At 48.6% G+C, this 25,917-nt stretch overlaps 1 protein-coding gene across 1 annotated transcript in view; it reads left to right on the top strand.

Moving 5' to 3' along the window:
- LOC140421398 (chitin synthase chs-2-like) overlaps window positions 1-25,917 on the top strand; it is a 126,901-nt gene that overhangs the window by 81,137 nt on the left and 19,847 nt on the right. The window contains exons 12-13 of the mRNA XM_072506101.1: window positions 5,980-6,331; window positions 20,361-20,401. Coding sequence (XP_072362202.1) covers window positions 5,980-6,331; window positions 20,361-20,401 — 393 coding nt within the window. The remainder of the gene's footprint in view (window positions 1-5,979; window positions 6,332-20,360; window positions 20,402-25,917) is intronic.

The following is a 25,917-nucleotide window of genomic DNA, read 5'->3' as shown; positions in this document are numbered from 1 at the left end:
CAAAATGGCGGCGTCTGCGGGTCGCACATGGTGTGCTGGGGGGTCTGGGGAGCGCTAGGATCGCGCGGAGTTCCTTCACTGCGAGCACCAGGGCCGCGGGCGCTAGGACCGCGCGGATCTCCCTCACTGCGAGCGCCAGGGCCGCGGGCGCTAGGACCGCGCGGAGCTCCCTCACTGCGAGCGCCAGGGCCGCGGGCGCTAGGACCGCGCGGAGCTCCCTCACTGCGAGCGGCAGGGCCGCGGGCGCTAGAACCGCGCGGAGCTCCCTCACTGCGAGCGCCAGGGCCGTGGGCGCTAGGACCGCGCGGAGCTCCCTCACTGCGAGCGCCAGGGCCGCGGGCGCTAGGACCGCGCGGAGCTCCCTCGCCGGGGACAGCGGTGGTCGTGGCCCAAGCCGGCGGCGCCGGCGGGTCAGTCGTGGGGCCGCGAGCGCAAGGAGCGCAAGGAGCGCGAGGAGCTCCCTCACCGGGGACAGCGGCGGTCGGGGCCCAGGTAGGTTGCGCCGGCGGGTCAGGCGTGGGGCGCGGGACGGGGGTGAGGGCCCAGGTCGGCGGCGCTGGCGGGACAGGCGTGGGGCGCAGGGTGAGGGCCCAGGTCGGCGGCGGCGGCGGGACAGGCGTGGGGCTGCGAGCGCAAGGAGCGCGAGGAGCTCCCTCACCGGGGACAGCGGCGGTCGGGACCCAGGTAGGCGGCGCCGGCGGGTCAGGCGTGTGGCGCGGGAGGGGGTTGAGGGTGGCGTTCGGGACGCGAAAGACCCATTCCTCTCCGTGGAGAGTGTTGGCCGGCACCCAAATCGGGAGCGCCGGCGGCAGTCGTATATGGACTGCGGGGAGGGGGGTTGGGGAGCGTAGGCGGCGTGCAGGGCTCCCAGTTCTCCCGGGGCCGCGGTGGTCGGGACCCAGAGCGGCTGCGCCTGCGGGTCGCACATGGCGTGCTGGGGGGATTGGGAGGCATAGACTGCCTGTAGGGCTCCCTGTGGCCCCGGGACGGCGGCGACCACGCGGGATCGGCACACCACCGCATAGTGGCCCTTTTTCCCGCAGCTTTTGCAGATGGCTGCGCGGGCCGGACAGCGTTGTCGGGGGTGCTTCGCCTGGCCGCAGAAATAACAGCGGGCGCCCCCGGTGCGACTCGGGGTTTGGGCCGCGCAAGCCTGTGGGGTGTCCGGGGGGGGGGGGTGTTGCCGCAACGGGTACGTACGGGGCCCAATGGCCTGCCGCGCGGTTGGGACCGTAGGCGCAGGTAGCGCGGCGTAGAACTCGTCCATCGATTCTCCGGGAGCTTGCCGTCTTGTCGCGAGCTGGTAGCGAGCGTAGATTTGGTTAACTGGGCGAACGTAGAGACTTCTGAGTGCTGTGAACGCCGTCTGGAAATCGTCGGTGTCTTCAATGAGGGTGAAAATCTCCGTGCTCACCCTCGAGTGCAGGACCTGCAGTTTTTGTTCGTCTGAGACCCGGCCGGTGGTCGGTCTGAGGTAGGCCTCGAAAAAAGTCTGCCAGTGTTTGAAGGCTGCTGCCGCATTCACTGCGTGGGGGCTGATCCTCAGGCATTCTGGAATGATCCTGAGCTCCATAGTCCTTTTTAGGCACGCTTAATAAATTGTAGCGCACAAAGACTCCATGAGACGAATAGAGTGAAGTCGATGAGGCTTTATTAAGCGTGTCTGTTCCCCAGCAGCCCGATAGTAAACTGGCCTGCGGGGGAAGGCACCGGCTTCTTATACTTCGCCTTCAGGGCGGAGTATGAGGTCAACGGCCAACCAGGACCCGGGATCTGTCAGCCAATGACATTAGGGCTTCCAGTCCCACATGACCCCCAATACATACTACCACATTTCCCTATGTACGGTATGCATTGTTTGCACAGCATGCAAGAAACAATACTTTTCACTGTATACTAATACATGTGACAATAATAAATCAAATCAAAATCAAGCTGCAGTGGAGCAGCCCCCCAACCAGGCTGATCATATGGAACGTAAGAGGGCTAAATGGGCCGGCTAAGAGGGCACGCGTGTTCGCGCATTTGAGGGGACTGAAGGCGGACGTGGCAATGTTGCAGGAGACGCACCTTAGAGTAACTGACCAGGTCAGATTAAGGAAGGGATGGGTCGGGCAGGTTTTTCACTCGGGGCTGGACTCTAAGACTAGAGGGGTCACGATCCTGATCAACAAACGAGTGTCATTTGAAGCGGGAATAATAGTTACGGATGTGGAGGGTACACAATGGTCAATGGGAAGCTGGAGGGGCTGCCGGTGGTACTCGTGAATTTGTGCGCGACGAATTGGGATGATGTGGAGTTCATAAAGAGGATGTTGGGGAAGATCCCGGACCTGGATTCGCATAAGCTGGTTATGGAGGGGGGCCTTCAACACAGTCATTAACCCAGGGCTGGACCGCTCGAGCTCAAGGACAGGCAGGGTGCCAGCAATGGCAAAGGAGCTAAAGGGGTTTATGGAGCAGATGCGGGGGGTGGACCCATGGAGATTTGGGCGGCCGAGAGTGAAGGGGTTTTCCTTCTACTCGCACGTGCATTAAGTATACTCCCGGATTGACTTTTTTATCCTGAATTGGGCTTGGCTGACGGGGGTAGTGGACACTGAGTATTCAGCGATCACGACTCGGATCATTCCCCGCACTGGGTTGACCTACAGATGAGCAAGGAGGGTGGCCAACGCCCGCACTGGAGGCTGGACATGGGACTTTTAGCAGATAAGGAGGTGTGTGGGCAGCTGAGGAAATGTATCCAGAACTATCCAGAACGACATGGGGAAGTTTCAGTTGCAGTGGTCTGGGAGGCGCTGAAGGCGGTGGTTAGAGGGAAGCTGATCTTGATATGGCCCACAGGGAGAAGGTAGACAGAGCAGAGTTGGACTGACTGATAAAGGACATATTACAGGTCGACAGGAGTTGTGCGGAGGCCCCAGTGGCAGGGCTTCTAAGGGAACGACGGAGGCTACAGGCGGAGTTTGGCTTGTTAACTACAGGGAAGGCGGTGGAGCTGCTGAGGAAGGCAAGGGGGACGATTTATTAATATGGGGAGAAGGATAGTAGAATGCTCGCCCAGCAGCTCAGAAAGCGGGAGGCAAGCAGGGAGATTGGGAAAGTAAGGGACAGGGAGGGAAACCTGGTCGGAGATTCAGCTGCGGTAAATAAGGCGTTTCAGGAATTCTACAGAAGGCTGTATGAGTCAGAACCCCCAGCTGGGCTAGAGGGGATGAGGCAATTCTTAGAGAGGCTGAGGTTCCCGAAGATTGACGAAGAATTGGTAGAAGGGCTGGGGGCCCCGATCGGGTTGGAAGAGATAGCAGAAGGGCTGAAGGCCATGCAGTCGGGTAAAGCCCCGGGGCCGGACGGGTACCCAGTGGAGTTTTACAAAAGGTTCTCTTGGATACTGGGGCCACTGCTGATGAGAACATTTAATGAGGCAAGGGAGAGAGGGGGGCTTCCCCCGACGATGTCACAGGCCACTATCTCATTGATCCTGAAGCGGGATAAGGACCGGAATTATACGGGTCCTGCAGACCGATCTCCCTACTAAAGGTAGATGCCAAACTGTTGGCTAAGATTTTGTCCTCAAGGATTGAAGACTGCGTTCCGGACGTGAATGGGGAGGACCGGACGGGATTTGTTAAGGGAAGGCAGTTGGCGGCCAACGTAAGAAGGCTGCTGAATGTAATTATGATGCTTCCAGAGGGTATAGACGTAGAGGTAGTGATCGCAATGGATGCAGAGAAGGCATTTGATCGGGTGGAATGGGATTATCTGTGGGAAGTACTGGGGCAGTTTGGATTTGGATGGGACTTCATTGACTGGGTCAGGCTGCTGTATCAGGCGCCCGTGGCAAGTGTTCGGACGAACAGGTTGCCATTGGGCTATTTTAGGCTGCACCGGGGGACGAGGCAGGGATGTCCCCTTCCCCTGCTGTTGTTGCTGCACTGGCCATAGAGCCGCTGGCAATTGCATCGAGAGCCTCAAAGAGCAGAAAGGGACTGGTCCGGGGGTGGTGTGGAACACAGAGTCTCGCTATACGCAGACGACCTGCTCTTATATGTGTTGGACCCACTGGAAGGGATGAAAGAAATTATGAGGATTCTGGGGGATTTTGGCCGGTTTTCGGGTTACAAATTGAACGTGGGGAAAAGTGAGATGTTCGCGATCTAGGCAAGGGGGCAGGAGAGGCGATTGGGGGGGCTGCCTTTTAGAGTGGTGGGGGGAAGCTTCCGGTTCCTAGGCATCCAGGTGTCATGGGAATGGGAACGGCTGCACAAGCTTAATCTGGCCCGACTAGTAGACCAAATGAAGGAGGATTTTGGAAAGTGGGACGTGCTCCCGCTGTCACTGGCTGGGAGGGTACAGACAGTGAAAATGACGGTCGTCCCGAGATTCCTGTTTGTGTTTCAGTGTCTACCCATCTTTATTCCTCGGTCCTTTTTTAAACGGGTCAACAAGGTGATCTCTGGCTTTGTATGGGCGGGCAAGACCCCGCGAGTTAAAAATGGGATGTTGGAGCGCAGCCGGGGGGAGGGCGGGCTGGCGCTGCCGAATTTTAGTAATTATTACTGGGCGGCGAATATAGCCATGATTAGGAAGTGGATGGTGGTGGGGGGGGTCGGTGTGGGAGAGAGTAGAAGCGGCATCTTGTAAGGGCTCTACTTTGGGGGCGTTGGTAACTGCGCCTCTGCCGTTCCCGCCGGCGCGGTACTCCACCAGCCCCGTGGTGGTCGCGGCCCTGAGAGTCTGGGGGCAATGGAGGAGACATGTGGGAGCAGAGGGAGCATCGGTCTGGCCTCTAATCTGTAATAATCACCGTTTTGCCCCGGGGAGGCTAGATGGAGGGTACCGGAGATGGCAGAGAGCAGGGATCAAGAGGATGGGAGCTTTCCCAGTCTGAGGGAGTTGGAGGAGAAATTTGAATTGATGGGAGGGAACGAGTTTAGGTACCTGCAGACACGGGACTTCCTACGCAGGCAGGTCTCAACCTGCCGGCTCTTACCACCAAGGGGGATACAGAACAGGGTAGTTTCCAGAATGTGGGTGGAAGAAGGGAGGGTTTTGGACATTTATAAGGAACTCATGGGGTCAGAGGAGACATAGACCGAGGAGCTGAAGCACAAATGGGAAGAGGAGTTAGGAGGAGAGATTAAGGATGGTCTCTGGGCAGACGTGTTGAGCAAAGTCAAGGCGTCCACATCATGTGCCAGGCTCAGCCTGATATAGTTCAAGGTCGTTCACTGGGTTCGCATGTCAGTGGTCTGGATGAGCAGGTTCTTTGGGGTAGACGCAAGGTGTGCGGGAGGACCAGCGAACCATGTCCATATGTTCTGTGCATGTCCGAAGCTCAGGGGATTCTGGCAGGGGTTTGCGGATGTCATGTCCAAGGTGTTGAAAACAAGGGTGGCGCCGAGTCCAGAGGTGGCAATTTTCGGAGTGTCGCAAGACCCGGGAATCCAGGAGGAGAGAGAGGCAGCCTTTGCCTCTCTGGTAGCCCGGAGACGGATATGATTAGTTTGGAGGGACTCAAAGCCCCCGAAGTCAGAGACCTGGCTAACTGACATGGCTAGCTTTCTCTGTCTGGAGAAAATCAAGTTCGCCCCTGAGAGGGTCAATGTTAGGGTTTGACCGGAGATGACAGCCGTTCTTCGACTTCTTTGGGGAAAATTAATTGTCAGCAGAAGGCGGGGGGGGGGGAGGGGTCGTTGGGGGGTAGTTTAGTTTAGAGTAGGGGGTTAGGAAAGGTGGAACCTGTGAGGGAGGAAGATGGCCTTTGCACTATGTTTATATTTGTATGTACACTGTTTCTTCTGTTACTGTTATAAAGCCATAAATACCTCAATAAAATATTTATAAAAGAAAAACGAGACAAAGGATTTCACGTGAACATAAGCTCATTTTCACACATTCACCTGCAGTCTGTTGGTGGGAAAGATGAGCCAGGAACTATTTCTGTATTACTAACATCATGTTCTGTGCTTTTAGGTGAAATGGTCAAAGAAAACACCTTTATCACTCCGACAGGCTTGTTCTTCATCTCCATGATAATCCTCTTCGTCTCAACAGCAATGCTGCATCCCCAGGAATTCCCCCTTGTTCTTTATGGACTGCTGTACATCATTTGTATCCCCAGTGGATACTTGCTGTTGCCAATTTACTCCATGGTAAACATGAATAACGTTTCATGGGGCACACGTGAAACAGCCACTCCGAAGAAAAAGAAGAAAAAGAAGCCTGAGCAGCTTCTGCGATATGAAAAGAAATGGAAATGCATCTGCTGGGATATTGAATTTTCAGTCAAAGAGGATAAAAAGGAACAAACTCAATATGCAGACAGGTAACTTTGCTTTTGATGTAATTTGCAATTTTCAAAGGCCGTATAAATTGCTGCAGTTTTCATATTAAATTCTTAAAGCGAGTAACAGTCCAACCTCCCAATGTGTTTGAGATTCTTTTGTTCCGAAGGTTTGGTTATTAACTTTTGATTGATATATTTTGTTGGATGAAATTGGCTTCTCAAGTTGCCCCTTATAACTTGCAAGAATGAATGACATAGAGTCACTGGACCTTCTTGCATCATGAGAGAGCACAGACTTTATAATCGGCCTCTTTATCAGGTTCCCCCCTTATCTCTGATTCTCTCTGTTTAGTATGGTGGAGAGGGAGGGGATTCTGTTTGGAATGTCAGCTTTATTTGGGCTTGACTTATTCAGTGTTGTCCTGACTCTGGAGATGGCTACTTGGTGCTGGAGTCATTGTCCATGCAGGTGCATAACTTACCCCCCACTCCCACCCTCTTGATTTATTTTTATTGATGTCTTAAATTGAGGTTGGTATTCTGATTGTTCATAGGATTATATTATTTCAGTTATGTTTTTAGATAGGGGTGGAAAAGGGAGAGAAAATTCAGTTTTCAAAGGAAGATTCTGAGTGTTTTCATTTGCATTGATAAGCATGAGAAAGATTAGCTACATATTTTTCCAGAAATTAGGCTGACAGGAGTCCAAGAAAACTCATAACTTATTTCAAGATTCATAGAAGAAAATTTTCCTTGACATTGTTTTAATGAATATTAAATTCAAGTATGCTTGCAAGCATTTCTATACATCTGAAACTTGATATTTCTCCTAGTCACCCACATTATTCTTCGTACCACACTTGGAGTTCTGACACCCTGGGCTAGTGCACGGCCAATTCCAGCCCCACTTGACTCGGACTCTTAATTTTAAAAACACCAAAGGTCCTTGGTCTTTTGCTGCCCAATAACTACAGTCACATGGGGCGGGATTCTCCGGCCCTCGGAGAATCGCCGCCAATCGACCGCGCTGGTCAGGGACCATTGACAGAAGCCCCCGTGGCGATTCTCCAACGTCAAGTGGCCGAGTTCCCGATGGTGTGGCCCGCTCATGGTTCCACCCAGTGGGAACTATGCGTGGCGGCTGCGGACTCAGTTCACGGCACCCTGGTGGGGGGCTCATTCACAGGGGGGGCCTCCAGGATGGCCAGGCTACCGATCGGGGGCCACCGACCGACGGGCGCGCGTGATCTGGAGGTGATCTTCTTGGTGCCGGTCCGCGGTGTGGGTGGCCATGTCTCGCGGGGCGGCCGACGCAGGCCGTCGCCGTGCGCATGCACGGACCCCAGACCAGAAGTGCAGGGCCCCGTACCGGCAGCCAGAGCTGCAAGGACTACTCCGGGGCCCTGCGAGCCCCCTGCAAATCGGAGAATCTCTCTGGACTTTCTCCAGGTAAGTCCAGAGTGATTTGCCCGCATTTTTGTCGCGGGCGTGGGGACGTAGCCCCATTATTAGAGAATCCCGCGCCAGGTTGTAAATTTAAACACAATTGATAATTGTGTTTAATGAATGTTAATTTATTAATAACAATAACTGTAATTAAATAGGCAACAAATACAATTGGTTGACTACTACCTAATTTCTAACACCCCCCTCACCGTTTTAACTCACCCCACCCACGATACGCACACACAAGATGGCACGGTGGCACAGTGGTTAGCACTGCTGCCTCGCAGCATCAGGGTCCCAGGTTCAATTCCAGCCTTGGGTCACTGTCTGTGTGGAGTTTGCACTTTCTCCTCGTGTCTGCATGTGTTTCCTCCGGGTGCTCTGGTTTCCTTCCACAGTCCAAAGATGTGCAGGTTAGGTGGATTGGCCATGATAAATTGCCCTTAGTGTCCAAAAAGGTTGGGTGGGGTTACTGGGTTACGGAGATCGGGTGGAGGCGTGGGCTTAAGTAGGGTGCTCTTTCCAAGGGCTGGTGCAGACTCGATGGGCTGAATGGCCTCTTTCTGCACTGTAAATTCTATGATTCTAAGACAAACACAGGGGGAAGGAGGGATGTAAAAGTAATACCCAAAGTAAAAGGATAAAAGTCTTTGTATCAGATTGACATCCTCCAGTTAGATTGGCACGGTAGCACAGTGGTTAGTACTGTTGCTTCTCAGCACCAGGGGCCCCGTTTCAATTACCGGCTCGGGCCACTGTCTGTGCGGAGTCTGCATGTTCTCCCCGTGTGTGCGTGGGTTTCCTCCGGGTGCTCTGGTTTCCTCCCACAGTCCAAAGATGTGCGGGTTAGGTGAATTGGTCAAACTAAATTGCCCCATAGTTTCCATAGTTAGGTGGGGTTGCTGGGTTACGGGGATAGGGTGGAGGTGTGGGTTTGAGTAGGGTGCTCTTTCAGGGGACGGTGTTGACCCGATGGGCCAAATGGCCTCCTTCTGCACTGTAAATTCAATGATTCTATGATTCTATTTCCGACTAGGCCTCCAGTTGGATATCGTTGCTTTCAGTCTGTAAGGCTGTTCACTGGAGACTCATCAGAGTCCCGATACTTCTTTTCAGACTCAGAAACAGCAGGCAGGCAACATATGGCCAAAAGCGAGAACAAGAGCAAAACACAGCTTCTCCTTTCAGTGTCCAAGAAAGTTCTGCCGGGTCCTCTGAATAAAACCCACCTGGCAGGGCCTAATAACTGTCTGTTGACGGGCAGAATACGATCCCATGCCAATCCATTGGCCTCTAGCCAACCAATTGAACTGAATCCCTCGGGTGCCATAAAGTCTGAGTTCTTCTATTCAAAATCTAAATTCTAAATGGCTGAGGAACTAGATTCATACTTTGCTTCTGTCTACACAAAGGAATGATGTGGAGATGCCGGCGTTGGACTGGGGTGAGCACAGTAAGAAGTTTTACAACACCAGGTTAAAGTACAACAGGTTTGATTCGATGTCACTAGCTTTCGGAGCGCTGCTCCTTCCTCAGGTGAACGAAGAGGTATGTTCCAGAAACATATATATAATTCGTTCGTACGAACATGATATGGCGCTCGACTCATCGATTGACAGTTCCAACGCGTCACAGCAAAAAACCGCACTGACCTCCTCAGAAGACAAACATGGGACACAACCGACAAAATACCCTTTGTTGTACAGTACTTTCCCGGAGCGGAGAAACTACGACATCTTCTTCACAGCCTTCAACACGTCATCGATGAAGATGAACATCTTGCCAGGGCCATCCCCACACCCCCACTACTTGCCTTCAAACAACCGCGCAACCTCAAACAAACCATTGTTTGCAGCAAACTACCCAGTCTTCAGAACAGTGACCACGACACCACACAACCCTGCCACAGCAATCTCTGCAAGACGTGCCAGATCATCGACATGGATACCACCATTACACCCGAGAACACCACCCACCAGGTACGCGGTAGATACTCGTGCGACTCGGCCAACGTTGTCTACCTCATACGCTGCAGGAAAGGATGTCCCGAAGCGTGGTACATTGGCGAGACCATGCAGGCGCTGCAACAACGAATGAACGGACATCGTGCGACAATCACCAGGCAGGAATGTTCCCTTCCAGTCGGGGAATACTTCAGCAGTCAAGGGCATTCAGCCCCTGATCTCTGGGTAAGCGTTCTCCAAGGCGGCCTTCAGGACGCGCGACAACGCAGAATCGCCGAGCAGAAGCTGAGAGCCAAGTTCCGCACACATGATTGCGGCCTCAACCGGGACCTGGGATTCATGTTGCATTACATTCATCCCTCACCATCTGGCCTGCAAAATCCTACCAACTGTCCTGGCTTGACACAATTCACACCTCTTTAACCTGGGGTTACCCCATCTCTGGATCTGTAAAGATTTAATCACCTGCTAATGCTCGCATTCCAAGCATTGTCTGGCATCTTTGAATCTGTCTATATATATGTTTCTGGAACATACCTCTTCATTCACCTGAGGAAGGAGCAGCGCTCCGAAAGCTAGTGACATCGAAACAAACCTGTGTGACTTTAACCTGGTGTGGTAAAACTTCTTACTGTCCACAAAGGAAGACAGGAATAATGTACCGGAAGTTCTGAGTACCACAAATTTTAGAGAGGAGCTGAGGGAAATATATATTAGTAGAGAAATAGTTTTGGGAAATTAATAGGATTGAAGGTGGATAAATCTCCAGAGCCTGATAATTTTCATCCCAGAGTACTTAGGGAAGTGGCCCTATAAATAGTGGTGGTCATTTTCCAAAATTCTTTGGACTCTGGAATGGTTCTTACAGAGTGAAGGATAGCTAATATAATAATAAGAAGAATATTTATTGTCACAAGTAGGCTTACATTAACACTGCAATGAAGTTATTGTGAAAAGCCCCTAGTCGCCACATTCCGGCGCCAGTTCAAGTACACAGAGGGAGAATTCAGAATGTCCAATTCATCTAACAGCACGTCTTTCAGGACTTGTGGGAGGAAACCGGAGCACCTAGTGGAAACCCACGCAGACACAGGGAGAATGTGCAGACGCTGCACAGACAGTGACCCAAGCTGGGAATCGAAGCTGGGACCCTGGCGCTGTGAAGCATCAGTGCTGCCCACTGTGCTGCCTGTCATAATATCCACGTATGTATATAATGACGTGCAGACAGGCAGTGATTGACGCACAGGATGACCAGTAAGCACACAGCACAGTGCAGCCAATCACCAGGCAGGACACATCCACTATAAAGCCAGAGGGCACTAGATTTCCCGCTCTCTCTGGACCCAGCCACTGAGACAGTCAGAGTCCACGAGCTAGCACAGTGCAAACACCATGCGGTAGCTAGTAAGTCTGGTCAGGCTAGTACAAGGTCTCCAGTCAGTTCAGTATAGTGTCGAACCACAGTTAAATATGTATGTTAGTTCTATCGTTCAATAAAACCGTGCTGGATCTTCTACAGTGTGAGAGGTCTGTTACTCGCATCGCTGCATCGAGTGCAGTCCACACCGAACCGACCTGCCTAACACATCATGGTACCACGGAGTGAGACTGAAAATTGACGGACCTACCTCGAGTGAATCAGCATTGACCAGCAAGCAGCCATCCGGTGACATGGAAAACATCCAGCCTCCTCCGCAGCTCTGCATCTCTGGCAACCTCGGCGCAAATTGGAAGCTCTTCAAGCAAAAGTTCCTCTGGTACATCGAGGCCTCCGACCTCGAAGCAGCATCGGATGCCAGGAAGATCGCGCTATTTCTCTCCATCCCGGGGGACCACGCCATCCACAACTACAACTGACTCACGTTCGCTGACGGCGAAGACAAAACAAAATTCAAAACAGTCCTGCTGAAGTTAGACAGCGACATTGAGGTGAATGAGAGCTTTGAACGGTACGTTTTCCAGCAGAGGCTTCAGGGTAAGGATGAACCTTTTCAGTCCTTCGTCACCAATCTTCACATCCTAGCGCAGTCATGTAACTATGACTCGACAGCTGATTCCATGATCTGGGATCAGATCGTTTTCGGGGTCCACACCGACTCCCTTCGGCGGCAGCTCCTGAAAGTCAGACAGTTGACCCCCTTTGTCGCTATCGAGACGTGCGTTGTCCATGAGCATGCTAAGAATCATTACTCCCACATCAGGGTGGCAGAACCTGCGAAGCTGCCCTCCCACAAGGCGGAACGGGTGCAGGCCATTGCACAAATGCAGGGCCTGAGCATCGAGGAGAGTGGCCGTTTCGCGTGCTTTTCCCGGGTCCCTGCGCATGCGCGCCACGACCGAGTGGACGACGAGCCCGACAACCCGACTGCGCAGGTGCGTACATCGACCGACCGCACTGCGCATGCGCGATGGCGCACGGAACGCGCTGATGTCGGCATCATGACGTGCCCGAATTGTGGCTCCACCCACTTAAAGCGGCAATGTCCGGCAAAAGGACGCCGGTGTCTACAGTGTGGCAAGCTTGGCCACTACGCAGCCCTTTGCAGATCTGCTCCACCGCTCAGCATCCAGCGATCCCAGCTGCGGCGCAGAAGTGTCCGCTCAATACAACAAGGCATGCCAGAGTACGATCCCAACAGCCCAACGGACTCTGATGCTGACTGCCTCAAGTCCCCATACCGGGTGGGCATCATAACTACGCATGCGCTGCCTTCCACCACACCTACGCAAGGCCTCTCGATCCTCAGTGTGGATCCCAACAATGAGTGGTCTGCTGTCCTCACAGTGAACAAGCCTCGCATCCAGTTCAAATTCGACACCGGCGCATCGGCGAATCTCATCTCGAAATCCAACCTCGACACCATCCGCGCCAAACCAAGCATTCTTCCACCGGCTTGCCAGCTCCTTGACTACAATGGCAACGCCATAGCTGCCAGTGGCTCGTGTCAACTGGGGGTATCCAATAAGGCGATCAAGGCGACACTGCGGTTTGAAATCATCGGGCCTGACAGAGCATCCCTGCTCGGTGCTCGTGCCTGCAAACTCCTGAACCTTGTTCAACGCGTCCATACCATGTCATCAACACCGGCGACTGAACTTGCAAGCCGACATAGATGACATCATCACGCAGTACCACAGCGTGTTCGACGGGATGGGCACGCTCCCATACCAATACAAATTCCTGCTCAAACCGAACGCCACCCCTGTAATTCATGCACCTCGCTGGGTGCTGGCGCCCCTCGAGGATCGTCTGAAGATGCAATTACAGGACCTCCAAGACCAGGGCATCATATCAAAGGTTACAGAGCCCACAGACTGGGTCAGCTCCATGGTCTGCGTCAAGAAGCCGTCAGGGGAGCTTCGCATTTGCATTGACTCTAAGGATCTAAACCGCAACATCATGAGGGAGTATTACCCGATACCAAAACGAGAAGAGTTGACCAGTGAGATGGCTCATGCCAAATTCTTTACGAAGCTCGATGCCCCCAAGGGTTTTTGGCAAATACAACTGGACGCGTCCCGTCGCAAGTTGTGTACGTTCAACACCCCGTTTGGTCGTTACTGCTACAACAGGATGCCTTTTGGCATCATATCTGCCTCCAAAGTATTTCATCGTATCATGGAACAGATGATAGAGGGCATCGAGGGTGTGCGAGTGTACGTCGACAATGTCATTATCTGGTCCACAACGCCCCAGGAACACATCGCTCGTCTCAAGCAGGTATTCCAAAGAATCCATGAACATGGTCTTCAGCTCAACAGGGCCAAGTGCTCATTTGGTCAATCGGAGATCAAATTCCTAGGTGAGCACATCTCGCAGCAGGGTGTACGGCCAGACGCCGACAAGGTCTCGGCGATCAACGCCATGAAGACCCCGGAGGACAAAAAGGCGGTCCTCCGCTTGCTCGGAATGGTCAACTTCCTCGGGAAATTCATTCCCAATATGGCATCCCACACCACGGCCCTCCGCCACCTCGTCAGAAAGTCGAGGGAATTCCAGTGGCTGCCAACACATGAAGAGGAATGGCGCGAGCTGAAAGCAAAACTCACGACAGCCCCGATCCTCGCATTCTTCGACCCAACCAAGGAAACCAAGATATCAACTGATGCAAGCCAGGACGGCATTGGGGTGGTGCTCCTTCAGTGGGATGACTCCGCATCCTGGGCTCCAGTGGCGTATGCCTCCAGGGCCATGACGCCCACTGAGCAACCGTATGCTCAGATTGAGAAGGAGTGTCTGGGCCTCCTAACAGGGATAGTCAAGTGCCACGACTATGTTTATGGCCTGCCGAAATTCACGGTAGAGACGGACCATAGGCCTCTAGTCCACATAATCCAGAAGGATTTAAACCACATGACACCTCGGTTACAGAGTATTCTTCTAAAGCTACGCCGCTATGGCCTTCGAATTGGCCTACACGCCAGGTAAAGAGCTGATCGTTGCAGATGCCCTGTCCAGGTCCATTACCACACCGCATGAACAAAGTGACTTCGTCTGCCACATTGAAGCCCAAATGCAGTTGTGTGCCTCGAACCTTCCGGCCTCCGACGAACGGGTGGTCCAAATTCATGAGGAGACAGCCAAGGATCCTCTGCTGCAGCGCGTGATGCAGCACCTCAGCAATGGCTGGCAGAAGGGACAATGTCCCCAGTTCTATAACGTAAAAGGCGACCTGACGGTGGTGGAGGGAATCCTTCTGAAACTCAACAGAATCGTAATTCCTCAGAGCATGCGTGCTATGGTGCTGGGCCAACTCCATGAGGGTCACCTTGGGTTCGAGAAATGCTGACGCAGAGCACGGGAGGTGGTCTATTGGCCGAGCGTCAGCCAGGACATTGCCGACACAGTCCTCAACTGCCCTACCTGTCAGAAGTTTCAGCCAGCTCAACCCAAAGAAACGTTGAAGCAGCACGAGATCGTGACCTCTCCGTGGTCCAAAGTAGGTGTAGACCTTTTCCACGCCAAGGGGCGTGACTACGTACTCCTGGTCGACTACTTCTCCAGTTACTCAGAAGTAGTGAAACTGTCTGACCTCACGTCGAAGGCGGTAATCAAAGCCTGCAAAGAAACATTCGCCAGGTATGGGATACCACTCACGGTAATGAGTGACAACGGTCTTTGCTTTTACAGCCAGGAATGGTCTGACTTCGCACAGTCCTACAACTTCTGTCACGTTACCTCCAGTCCTCACTACCCGCAGTCAAACGGGAAGGCCGAAAAAGGGGTCCACATTGTAAAGCGGCTGCTGTGCAAAGCTGCAGATTCAGGCTCCGATTTTAACCTGGCGATCCAGCCCAGATGCTCATGAATCGCACTCTGAGGACCAGAGTTCCAGCCATCCACGTTCCAGACCTTGGCTACCTCACGGTCCTACAGAAAGTGCAGCAGTCACGGGCCCAATAGAAAGCCACGTACGATGCCCATGCCACGGATCTGCCCGAGCTGGCCCCAACTGATCATGTTCACGTACAGTTGCCTGACGGCGGCTGGTCAGCCACAGCTGTTGTGCTCAAACAAGTGGCCCCAAGACCATTCCTTGTCCGCATGGCTGATGGCGCAACAGACGGGCACTGCGAAGAGTTCCACGCCCGCTACCTGACCGGCGTGCCCCGCTGCCTACGATGCCTCCTCCGGATGTACCCTACCACGATGCCACCGATCTACCAGCAATCCTGCCGGTCCACGCGCCCACTGCGATGCCAGCGATCCCGCCTCTCCAAGCGCAGGCGGCTCCTAATCCGCCTCTGCGGCTATCAACTAGAATTCGGCGCCCACCACAAAGACTAAATCTATAGACTGAGCTTTTGTACATTTTTGTGATTTCACCAATTGGACCTCTGTAAATATCGTTTTGTTTGCCATGTATCAGCACTATCGCAACCTTCCTATGTATATACGTCCGTTTAGACATCTTTCTGTATATAGTCAGGTATTTATAAGCATCCACACCTTAGTATTTATTTTTTTTAAAAGGGGGGAGATGTCATAATATCCACGCATGTATATAATGAAGTGCAGACAGGCAGTGATTGACACACAGGATGACCAGTAAGCACACAGCACAGTGCAGCCAATCACTAGACAGGACACTACCACTATAAAGCCAGAGGGCACTAGGTTTCCCGCTCTCTCGGGACCCAGCCACTGAGACACTCAGAGTCCACGAGCTAGCACAGTGCAAACATCATGCGGTAGCGAGTAAGTCTGGTCAGGCTACTACAAGGTCTCCAGTCAGTTCAGTATAGTGTCGACCCACAGTTAAATATGTATGTTAGTTCTATCGTTCAATAAAACCGTGTTGGATCTTCTACAGTGTTAGAGGTCTGTTTCTCGCATCGCTGCATCAAGTGCAGTCCTCACCGAACCGACCTGCCGAAAACATCCATACCATGCTGCCCAAATAGTCCTGCTATTCAAAAATGGAGGTAGAGAGAAAACAGGAAACTACAGACCAGTGAACCCAATGTCAGTTGTAGAGAAGTTGCTCTAGTCCATTATCAAGGATTTCATAGCACAGCATTTGGAAAGCAGTGGTGTAATCAGACAAAATCTGAAAGGAAAATTATGCTTGACAAATCTACTAGAATTCCTTGAAGATGCAACTAGTAAAGTTGACCAGGGAAAACTGGTGGATGTGGTTTAATTAGACTTTCAGAAGGCTTTCAACAAGATCTCACATAGCAGATTACTATGTAAAGTTAAAGCGCATGGTATTGTGGGTAGTGTCTTGAGATGGATAGCAAGATGGTGTGGATTTGGATTTATTGTCACGTGTACCGAGGTACAGTGAAAAGTATTCTTCTGCATACAGTCCAGATAGATCATTCCATACATGAAAAACATAGGGCATATGATAAATACACAATGTAAATACATTGACATTGGGTGAAGCATACTGAGTGTAGTACTACTCATTAGAGAAGGTGCATGAAGAGATCAGTTCAGTCCATAAGAGGGTCATTTAGGAGTCTGGTAACAGCGGGGAAGAAGCTTTTTTTGAATCTGTTAGTGCGTGTTCTCAGACTTGTGTATCTCTTGCCCGATGGAAGAAGTTGGAAGAGAGAATAATCCAGGTGGAAGGGGTCTCTGATTATGCTGCCCGCCTTTGCAAGGCAGCGGGACATGTAGACAGAGCGAATGGATAGGAGGCGGGTCCGCGTGGTGGACTGGGCTGTGTTCACGACTCGCTGCAGTTTCTTGTGGTCTTGGGCCGAGCAGTTGCCATACCAGGTTGTGATGCAGCCCGATAGGATGCCTTCTATGATGCATCTGTAAAAATTGGTAAAAGCCAATGTAGTTTCCTGAGGAAGTATAGGTGCTGTTGTGCTTTCTTGGTCGCAGCGTCGATGTGGGTGGATCAAGAAGGTTGTTGGTGCACACCAAGGAATTTGAAGTTATCAACCATTTCCACCCGGGCACATTGCAGATAGGGGTGCGTATGATTCTCCGCTTCCTGAAGTCAATGACCAACTCCTTCGTTTTGCTGATGTTAGGGAGAGATTGTTGTTATTGCACCACACCACTAGGTTCTCTATCTTCCTCATGTACTCTGACTTAGGGGCTGGTTTAGCACACTGGGTCTGACATCTTCAACCTCTCCCTACTCCATTCCGAGGTTCCCAACTGCTTCAAAAAGACCATCGGTGCTGCTGGTCTGACCAAGGCAGACCAGCAGCACGGTTCGATTCCCGTACCAGCCTCCCCGAACAGGCGCCGGAATGTGGCGACTTGGGGCTTTTCACAGTAACTTCATTGAAGCCTACTCGTGACAATAAGCGATTTTCATTTCATTTTCATTTTCATTTCATCATTGTTTGCGATCTGCCCCACTACCGCCGTGTCATCAGCAAATTTGTAGATTGAGTTGGAGCCAAATTTTGTCATGCAGTCGTGGTGTATAGGGAGTACAGTAAGGGGCTATGTATGCAACCTTGCGGGTCCCCGGTGTTAAGGACTATCATGGAGGAGGTGTTGTTGTTTATCCTTACTGATTGTGGTCTATGGGTCAGGAAGTTGAGGATCCAATTGCAGAGGGAGGAGGCAAGTCCTAGGTTTTGGAGTTTAGATATGAGCTTGGCTGGAATTATGGTGTTGAAGGAGGAGCTGTAGTCAATGAATAGGAGTCTGACGTAGGAGTCCTTGTTGTCGAGATGCTTCAGGAATGAGTGTAGGTCCAGGGAGATGTGGCTGGGGCTGGTTTAGCTCACTCGGCTAAATCGCTGGCTTTTAAAGCAGACCAAGGCAGGCCAGCAGCACGGCTCAATTCCCGTACCAGCCTCCCCGAACAGGCGCCGGAATGTGGCGACTAGGGGCTTTTCACAGTAACTTCATTGAAGCCTACTCGTGACATTAAGCGATTTTCATTTCATTTCATTTTATGTGGACTGGTGTGGCGGTATAAATATTGCAATGGATCAAGGCATTCTAGAAGTATGGAGTTGATGTGTTTCTTGACCAACCACTCAAAGCACTTTATAATGATTGATGTCAAGGCCACTGGATGGTAGTCGTTGAGGCACGTGGCCTGGTTCTTCTTTAGCACCGATGGTCTTCTTGAAGCAGGTGAGAACCTCGGAATGGAGTAGGGAGAGGTTGAAGATGTCCGCGAACATACCCGCCAGTTGGTCCATGCATGATCTGAGTGCAGAACCAGGGATTATGTCAGGACACATTGCTTTCTGAAGGTTCACTTTCAAGAAGAACGATCTGACTTCGGAAGCTGTGGCGGTGGGTCCAAGGCTGCTGTGGCAGTTGACAACAGTTTGCTGATTTCTGTTCGAGCCGAGCATAGAACGCATTGAGTTCATCGGAGAGAGGTGCACTGCTGCCGAGATTCTACTCGGCTTTGCTTTGTAGCCCATTACGTTGTTTAAGCCTTGCCACAACCAACAAGAATCTGTACCATTAGTCTGTGATTTTAGCTTAGTCTGGTATTGTCTCTTGGCATTCCTGATGCCTTTGCGGAGGTCGTACCTAGATTTCTTGTATAGGTCAGGATCGCCTGTCTTGAACGCCTCAGACCTGGCCTTCAGTAGTTGTCCATGGTTCCCGGTTGAGGAACGCATGTACTACCTTCTTTGGCACACAATCTTCTACACAATTATTGATGAAGTCTGTGACGGTGGTGGCATACTCGTTTAGGATGGCCTTTAAATTCTTGAATGTGGACCAGTCCACTGACTCCAAGCAGTCGCGTAGGAGCACTTCTGTTGCCTTGGACCAGCATAGCATGACCTTCTTAACCGGATTGTCCCGAATAAGTTTCTGCTTGTATGCTGGAAGAAGGAGCACCGTCTTGTGGACGGATTTTCCGAAGTGCGGTCGGGGGATGGATCGGTAGGTGCCCTTGATGTTTTTGTAGCAATGATCAAGGATGCTGGGGCCCCAAGTGGTACAGGAGATGTGTTGGTGCAATTTTGGCAGTACACTCTTGAGGGTGGCCTGGTTGAAGTCTTCGGCCACGGTGAACAAGGCCTTTGTATTTATAGTGGTGAACAATTCATCAAGTGCCTTCTTCACATCCGCCTGGGGTGGGATGTAGACTGCTGTGATGATGGCAGAAGTGAACTCCCGCGGAAGTTAGTATGGGCGGCACTTCACCGTCAGGTATTCCAGGTCCGGGTAGCAGTAGTTCACCACGATCGCCACGTCCGAGCACCAGGAGGGGTTGATGAGGAGGCAAACCCCTCACACTGGTTAGCAGACAGGAAGCAAAATGTTGGAATAAATGGGTCATTTTCCGATTGGCAGGCAGTGACTAGTGGGTACCACAAGGTGCTAGGATCCCAACTGTTCACATTATATATTAATGATTTGGATGAGAGAACTATATATTAATGATTTGGATGGTGGGGGGTCCAGAACTAGGGGTCATAGTTTGAGGATAAGGGGTAAGGGATTAGGACTGAGGTGAGGAGAAATTTCTTCACTCAGAGAGTGGTGAATCTGTGGATTTCACTACATCAGAAAGTAGTTGAGGCCAAAACATTGTGTAATTTCAAGAAGGAATTCGATATAGCTCTTAGGGCTAAAGGGATCAAGGGATCAAGGGATATGAGGGGAAGGCGGGATCAGGGTATTGAACTTGATGATCAGCCATGATCATAATGAATGGCGGAGCAGGCTCGAAGGGCCAAATGGCCTTCACCTGCTTCTATTTTCTATGTATGTTTGCTTCCTGTATGTTTCTATGTAAATCTTCACAGTATACTGTTCTATTTTGCAACTTTTGAGTCCCTTAAAGTTATATGTCAATTAATGATCCATGGGACCAAAAACAATAACAACAAAGTAAAAGAAATAGGAAATAAGGAAACGAACAGGAAGGACCCTTACAGGCCCAATTTTAACCCATTCAAACCCCATCAAGGTGCACAGAGTTAAAATCAAGTCCCTTCTTTCCTACTTTTCCATTCTGTGTTGTTCTGTGTCCTTGAGAGTTCTGGGTGTATCTTTGAAATATTTATCCCTCAAGGGTATTCTTCCTTTTATTATTTTGTTCGGTCCTGTCTTTGAAATCTAAAAATTGACAGTGTTCATTTGTGACATTTCCCTTTCCATATTTTATATTTCCTAGTATTATTATATTGTTTGATGTTCTAAATTTGAGGTCTTTTAAAAATTGTTCAAGTGCTATTTGATTATTTTCCTTCAGTGTAATTGAAGAAGAAGAAATGGAGCCAAGAGCTGAAGATAGTGAGTATTAATAAGGTTATAGAAATTTCTGACATTGTTTTTTTTTACATAGACAAAGAATCTAATCGACAGGCCTTCCAGAAATCAATATCCATCACAAGCCTAATTGTTATTAGTATTGCAGGAATTCTTTCCTGCAGATGTTGCAAAAGTAATAAAATGACAGAACTAAAGATTTTGTATCTTGTTATGGGCCAGGGTTTAGAGAACCCCAAAGTGTATCATGGAGTTCACCTGACCCACAACTTTTAATAGATTGTGGTATGGGGAGCACATGGCCCACTCTACAGGTGTGGTACAGCAGAAATGGAAAAGTATTTTTTAAAGCAAAACAATGTTTATTCTATGAACTCAAGTTAACCTTTTTAAAACATACAGTGAACATCTTAGCAACCATTAATTCAAATACATCCCCCAAAGAATACAACACTAAGTAATCCTTTAAGCTTTCCTTTTACCATCCATATGACTTAAAAACAACTTTTAACAGAAGCACATTAGGTTTACATTCACTGCTGAGAACATTTATAATTTTGAATTCACCAAATGATCAAGAGATAGTCTTTTCATGGCAGAGAGATCAACAGTGCACCTGCTCTGTCTGGCTTCAGCTCCAACACTGAAAACAAAACTAAAGCACACCCTGCAGCCTGCTCAAAAACAAAAGTAAAAAGCTGACATACAGCCCCGCTCCACCGACTCTCTGACATCACTGCAGTAGTAAACACCCATTTCTTAAAGGTACACACTACAGATATTTATATACACACCCATTTATAAACACCCATTTCTTAAAGGTACTCTCACATGACACCTCCCCCCAAGAAAAAAAAAACCCATCAACTTCAAGATGGTTTCATTTTTCACCTTTTCACCAACCTTTAAGAAATGCACACAGTAAATATACTTTTTTGTTTCAAAAAAACCCACACGCAAACAGGTACAATAATATAGTCCATTTTTCTTTCTTCCTCCAACTTAAATTATTCTTGATTGAAAGTCTCTTTGAACAAGAAGGTCTCTGCACGATCCGTCCATTTCTCTACGCCTCAGCATTTCTCTTTAAAGTCAGATACTTTAGTTCAATCTGATCACAAAGTCCCTTGCAATTCTCCAACACAGGAGCATTGGTTATCACAGATTTCAGGCAGTCAAATGCCTGTTGAAAGTCCGCTGTCCATTGAAATTTTCGATGTTTCTTCAGCAAGTCTATCAATGGAGCAATCACGCTACAAAACGTTTTGCACAAATGTTCGATCAAATCCACTCACGCCAAGAAATCGCATTATTTCCCTTTGTCTTGAGGGTAATGGAAACTCCTCAATAACTGTTGGTTTCACATCCCGTGTGACCATTCGACCCTGTCCAATTGTATAGCCAAGGAAAGTGACTTGGGCGTTTCCAAATTCACTTTTGGCCAGGTTTATCACCAGACCCGCCTCCTGAAGTCGATCAAATAACTCCATCAGATGTTTTAAATTTTCTTTCCATGTCTGGCTTAAAATTACCAGATCATTGATGTATACCGCTCAATTGGGTAATCCTGAAACAACTTTGTTAGTTAACCGTTGAAATGTGGCTGGTGAGTTTTTCATGCCAAATGGCATAACTTTGAATTGGTATATACCATCTGGAGTCACAAAAGCTGAAATCTCCTTTGCCCTTTCGGATAAAGGTACCTGCCAGCAACCTTTAAGTAAATCCAGTTTGGAAATAAAAGCTGATTGTCCCACTTTCTCAATGCAATCCTCCAAACGTGGGATAGGATAAGAATCCGTTCTTGTAACTGCATTAACCTTTCTATAGTTCACACATAACTGTTGGGTGCCGTCTGGTTTAGGTACCATCACTATGGGTGAGCTCCATTTGCTCCAACCCACTTCAAAAATGCCATTTATAAGCATACTCTCAATCTCTTTGTTAACCTGTGCCAATTTTAAAGTGTTAAGTCTGTTTGGATGTTGTTTGATTGGAACAGTATTTCCCACATCTACATCATGTATAGCCATTTTAGTACTTCACAATTTATCTCCACAAACTTGCCCATGTGATATCAATAACTCTTTCAGGTCAGTTTGTTTTTCCTCTGGAAGGTAACTCAACAATGTATCCCAATTTTTAAGAACATCCTCGTTTTCCAATTTAATTTGAGATATGTCAAATTCACAGTCATCTGGATTTGGTTTGTCACTTTGAGGTAGAATCATTAAAACCTCCTCCTTTTTCTCTCCTTCCCTTTCAAAGTACATTTTAAGCATATTCACATGACACACTCGGTGAGACTTCCTTCTATCTGGTGTTTTTACCACATAATTCACCCCACTTAATTTCCTTTCAATCTGATAAGGTCCACAAAACCTAGCTTTTAAAGGCTCACCTACCACTGGTAACAACACTAAAACTGTATCTCCACTGGCAAAACTACGAACTTTGGATTTCTTGTCCGCTACCCGTTTCATCACATTTTGTGCAACTTTTAAATGTTGTCCAGCCAATTCACCTGCTCTATTTAATCATTCCCTAAAATTTGACACGTAATCCAATAGTGTAATTTCCGATTTCTCACTCACCAATTTTTCCTTAATCAATTGAAGTGGTCCTCTTACCTCATGACCAAACATTAGTTCAAAAGGACTAAATTTGGTTGACTCATTAGGTGCATCCCTAATTGCAAACAGTACGAATGGAATTCCTTTATCCCAATCCTCTAGATAATCGTGACAATAAGCCCTCAACATTGTCTTTAATGTCTGATGCCACCTTTCTAACGCTCCCTGCGATTCTGGATGGTACGCAGTTGATTTAAATTGTTTTATTCCTAAGCTTTCCATAACTTCTTTGAATAACCTTGAGGTAAAATTCGATCCTTGATCCAATTGTATTTCTGTGGGTAGTCCATATCTAGTACAGAATTTAAGTAACTCCTCCACAATTTTTTTAGCTGTAATATTATGTACTGGAATGACCTCTGGAAACCTAGTAGACACATCCATTATCGTCAAAAGATATTGATTCCCACTTTTCGTTTTAGGAAGTGGTCCTACGCAATCAATTAGGACCCTTGTAAAAGGTTCCTCAAATGCTGGAATGGGTATTAAGGGCACTGGTTTTATCACTCCTTGAGGTTTCCCTATCACTTGACATGTGTGACATGATTGACAAAATTTAACTACATTTTTATGTAGTCCAGGCCAATAAGTATGTTCCTGGATTTTAGCTTGAGTTTTCCTTATTCCCAAATGACCTCCCACTGGTACCTCATGTGCAACTCACAACACCTCCTTTCTATACCCTACCGGCAATACTACTTGATGAACTTCTGCCCACTTTTCATCCGCCTGCATATGTAAAGGTCTCCATTTACTCATCAAGACATCACTTTTACGGTAATAACACTCTGATACACTCAGATTCCTCTTCCGTATATGCTTTCTGATACATCCGTTTTATTTCTATATCTTTCTGTTGTAGCTCCGCCAATTTTCCTGAACTAAAAATATCCGCCTCATCCTCCACCTGTTCTTATTCTTTTTCAACCATCTGATCAAAAATCATTTCTGATAATTGCACTTCAACTTCATCTTCACTTTTTGATTTATCCTCTTGTGATTTTGCGACCTTGTTACTACACAATCTGGAAAAATCCCAGGATATTCATCCTTCAACACTTCAGTTGACTGATTTTCCACTGGCTTATCCATCACAGTAGGCATCACTCCCACCTGCGATCCAGCCATATCATTACCCAAGATAAACTGTATTTCTGGACAAGATAGTTTCTCTATTACTCCTACTACCACTTCACCGCTCTTCACTGGACTTTCCAACCTTACCTTCTAGAATGGAACACTACTCCTCTCATCCTGAATTCCACATATTACCACCTTTTCTGGCAACATTCTTCCCAAACTACATAACTCCTCATCTCTTACCATTAAAGATCGACTAGCTCCCGTATCTCTTAAAATTGTGACTTCTTTACCTGCTCCTCCTGATACACATGAGTAAACTTTACCCACACAAGTAAATTCCTGAAAGAGATCTGGCACCTTCTTATCAATCACCTCTTGATCAGGCTGTACAATCTTTTGCACCTCCTTTGCTTCACTTGGGCTTTCCTTTACCAGTTTAACAAACCCCACTGTCTTATCCTGTTTTACCACATCAGCCTTCCCAGTGCTTTTCTTCAACCACCAACACTGTGACTTTACATGGCCTAGTTTATTACAGTGAAAACATTTGAAACTTTTCATGTCTCCTCCACCCTCCTGGATTTCTATTTTAATCTGAAGGACGCTCTCCTTATTATCTCCCATCAGATCACCTCTACTTTTACCACTTGAGTATTTCGCATGTCCCCAGTTTCTATCCCTCACAGGCTGAAACTGATGTCAGAAACCAAGCTTTGATTTATGAGCTAATTCCTAATCATCTGCCATTTCTGCTGCTGATCTCGCAGTTTTAACCCTCTGCTCTTCCACATGAGTTCTCACTACATCAGGAATTGAATTTTTAAACTCCTCCAAAAGTATAATTTCTCTGAGAGCTTCATACGTTTGGTCTATTTTCAAAGCCCTTATCCACCTATCAAAATTACTCTGTTTGAGCCTTTCAAACTCCATGTATGTTTGACCAAATTCTTTCCTTAAATTTTGAAACTTTTGTCTGTAGGCTTCAGGCACTAGTTCATATGCACCTAAGATCGATTTTTTTCACCTCCTCATATGTCCCAGATAGTGATGCAAACACTTCACTAGCTCTACCTACCAGCTTTGTTTGAATCAGTGATATCCACAAGTCCTGTGGCCATTTCATTTGTTTAGCCACCTTCTCAAATGAAATGTAAAAGGCTTCTACCTCCTTCTTGTCAAACCTTGGCAATGCTTGCACATGTTTAAATAGATTCCCACCAAGCCGTCTACTTTGATGCTCTTTAACACTATCCTCATCACTATCATCCAACTGTACGTTTCCCTTTACGTCTGCCAATTTTAACTGACTGTCATGTTTCATGGCCATTTTCTGAAGTTCAAACTCTCTCTCTTTAACTTTTCCCCTGATCTGTATCTCCCTTTCTCTTTCTTTTTGTTCTGCTAGGGCTATTCTTTCTTTTCTCCTTCTCTCTCCTTTTCTTTTTCCTCTCTCACTCTTTCTATTTCTCTTTCTTTTTCCTCTCTCTTCCTTTCGTATTCAAGCTGCTTTAATTCTTTCTCATGTTCCATTTGTTTAAGTTGTAACTGAATACAGTCAAACTGTATCTCAGGCAACTTTAAATGCTTAGCCACCACCAAAATTACCTCATCTTTTCGCATTTTGTCAGGTAATGTTGACTGCAATGTTTTTGCAAAACCTAATAGTCTGCTTTTAGTCTCTGTCCGCAACGTCTCCAACCCCAAAAACTTCAGAGCTTCTGAAAGAGCCATTGTCCACAACACACTCCCTACTTAACTGAAATACCACACCTGAAAAGCAACCACAACATGCTCACAACTCACTGTCTTTAAGTTCACAAAGCC

The sequence above is a fragment of the Scyliorhinus torazame genome, chromosome 1 (assembly GCF_047496885.1).
Source record: "Scyliorhinus torazame isolate Kashiwa2021f chromosome 1, sScyTor2.1, whole genome shotgun sequence".
Lineage (NCBI taxonomy): Eukaryota > Metazoa > Chordata > Chondrichthyes > Carcharhiniformes > Scyliorhinidae > Scyliorhinus > Scyliorhinus torazame.
Note: the sequence above shows the minus strand (reverse complement) of the source record. Positions and strands in the feature narration are given on the sequence as shown.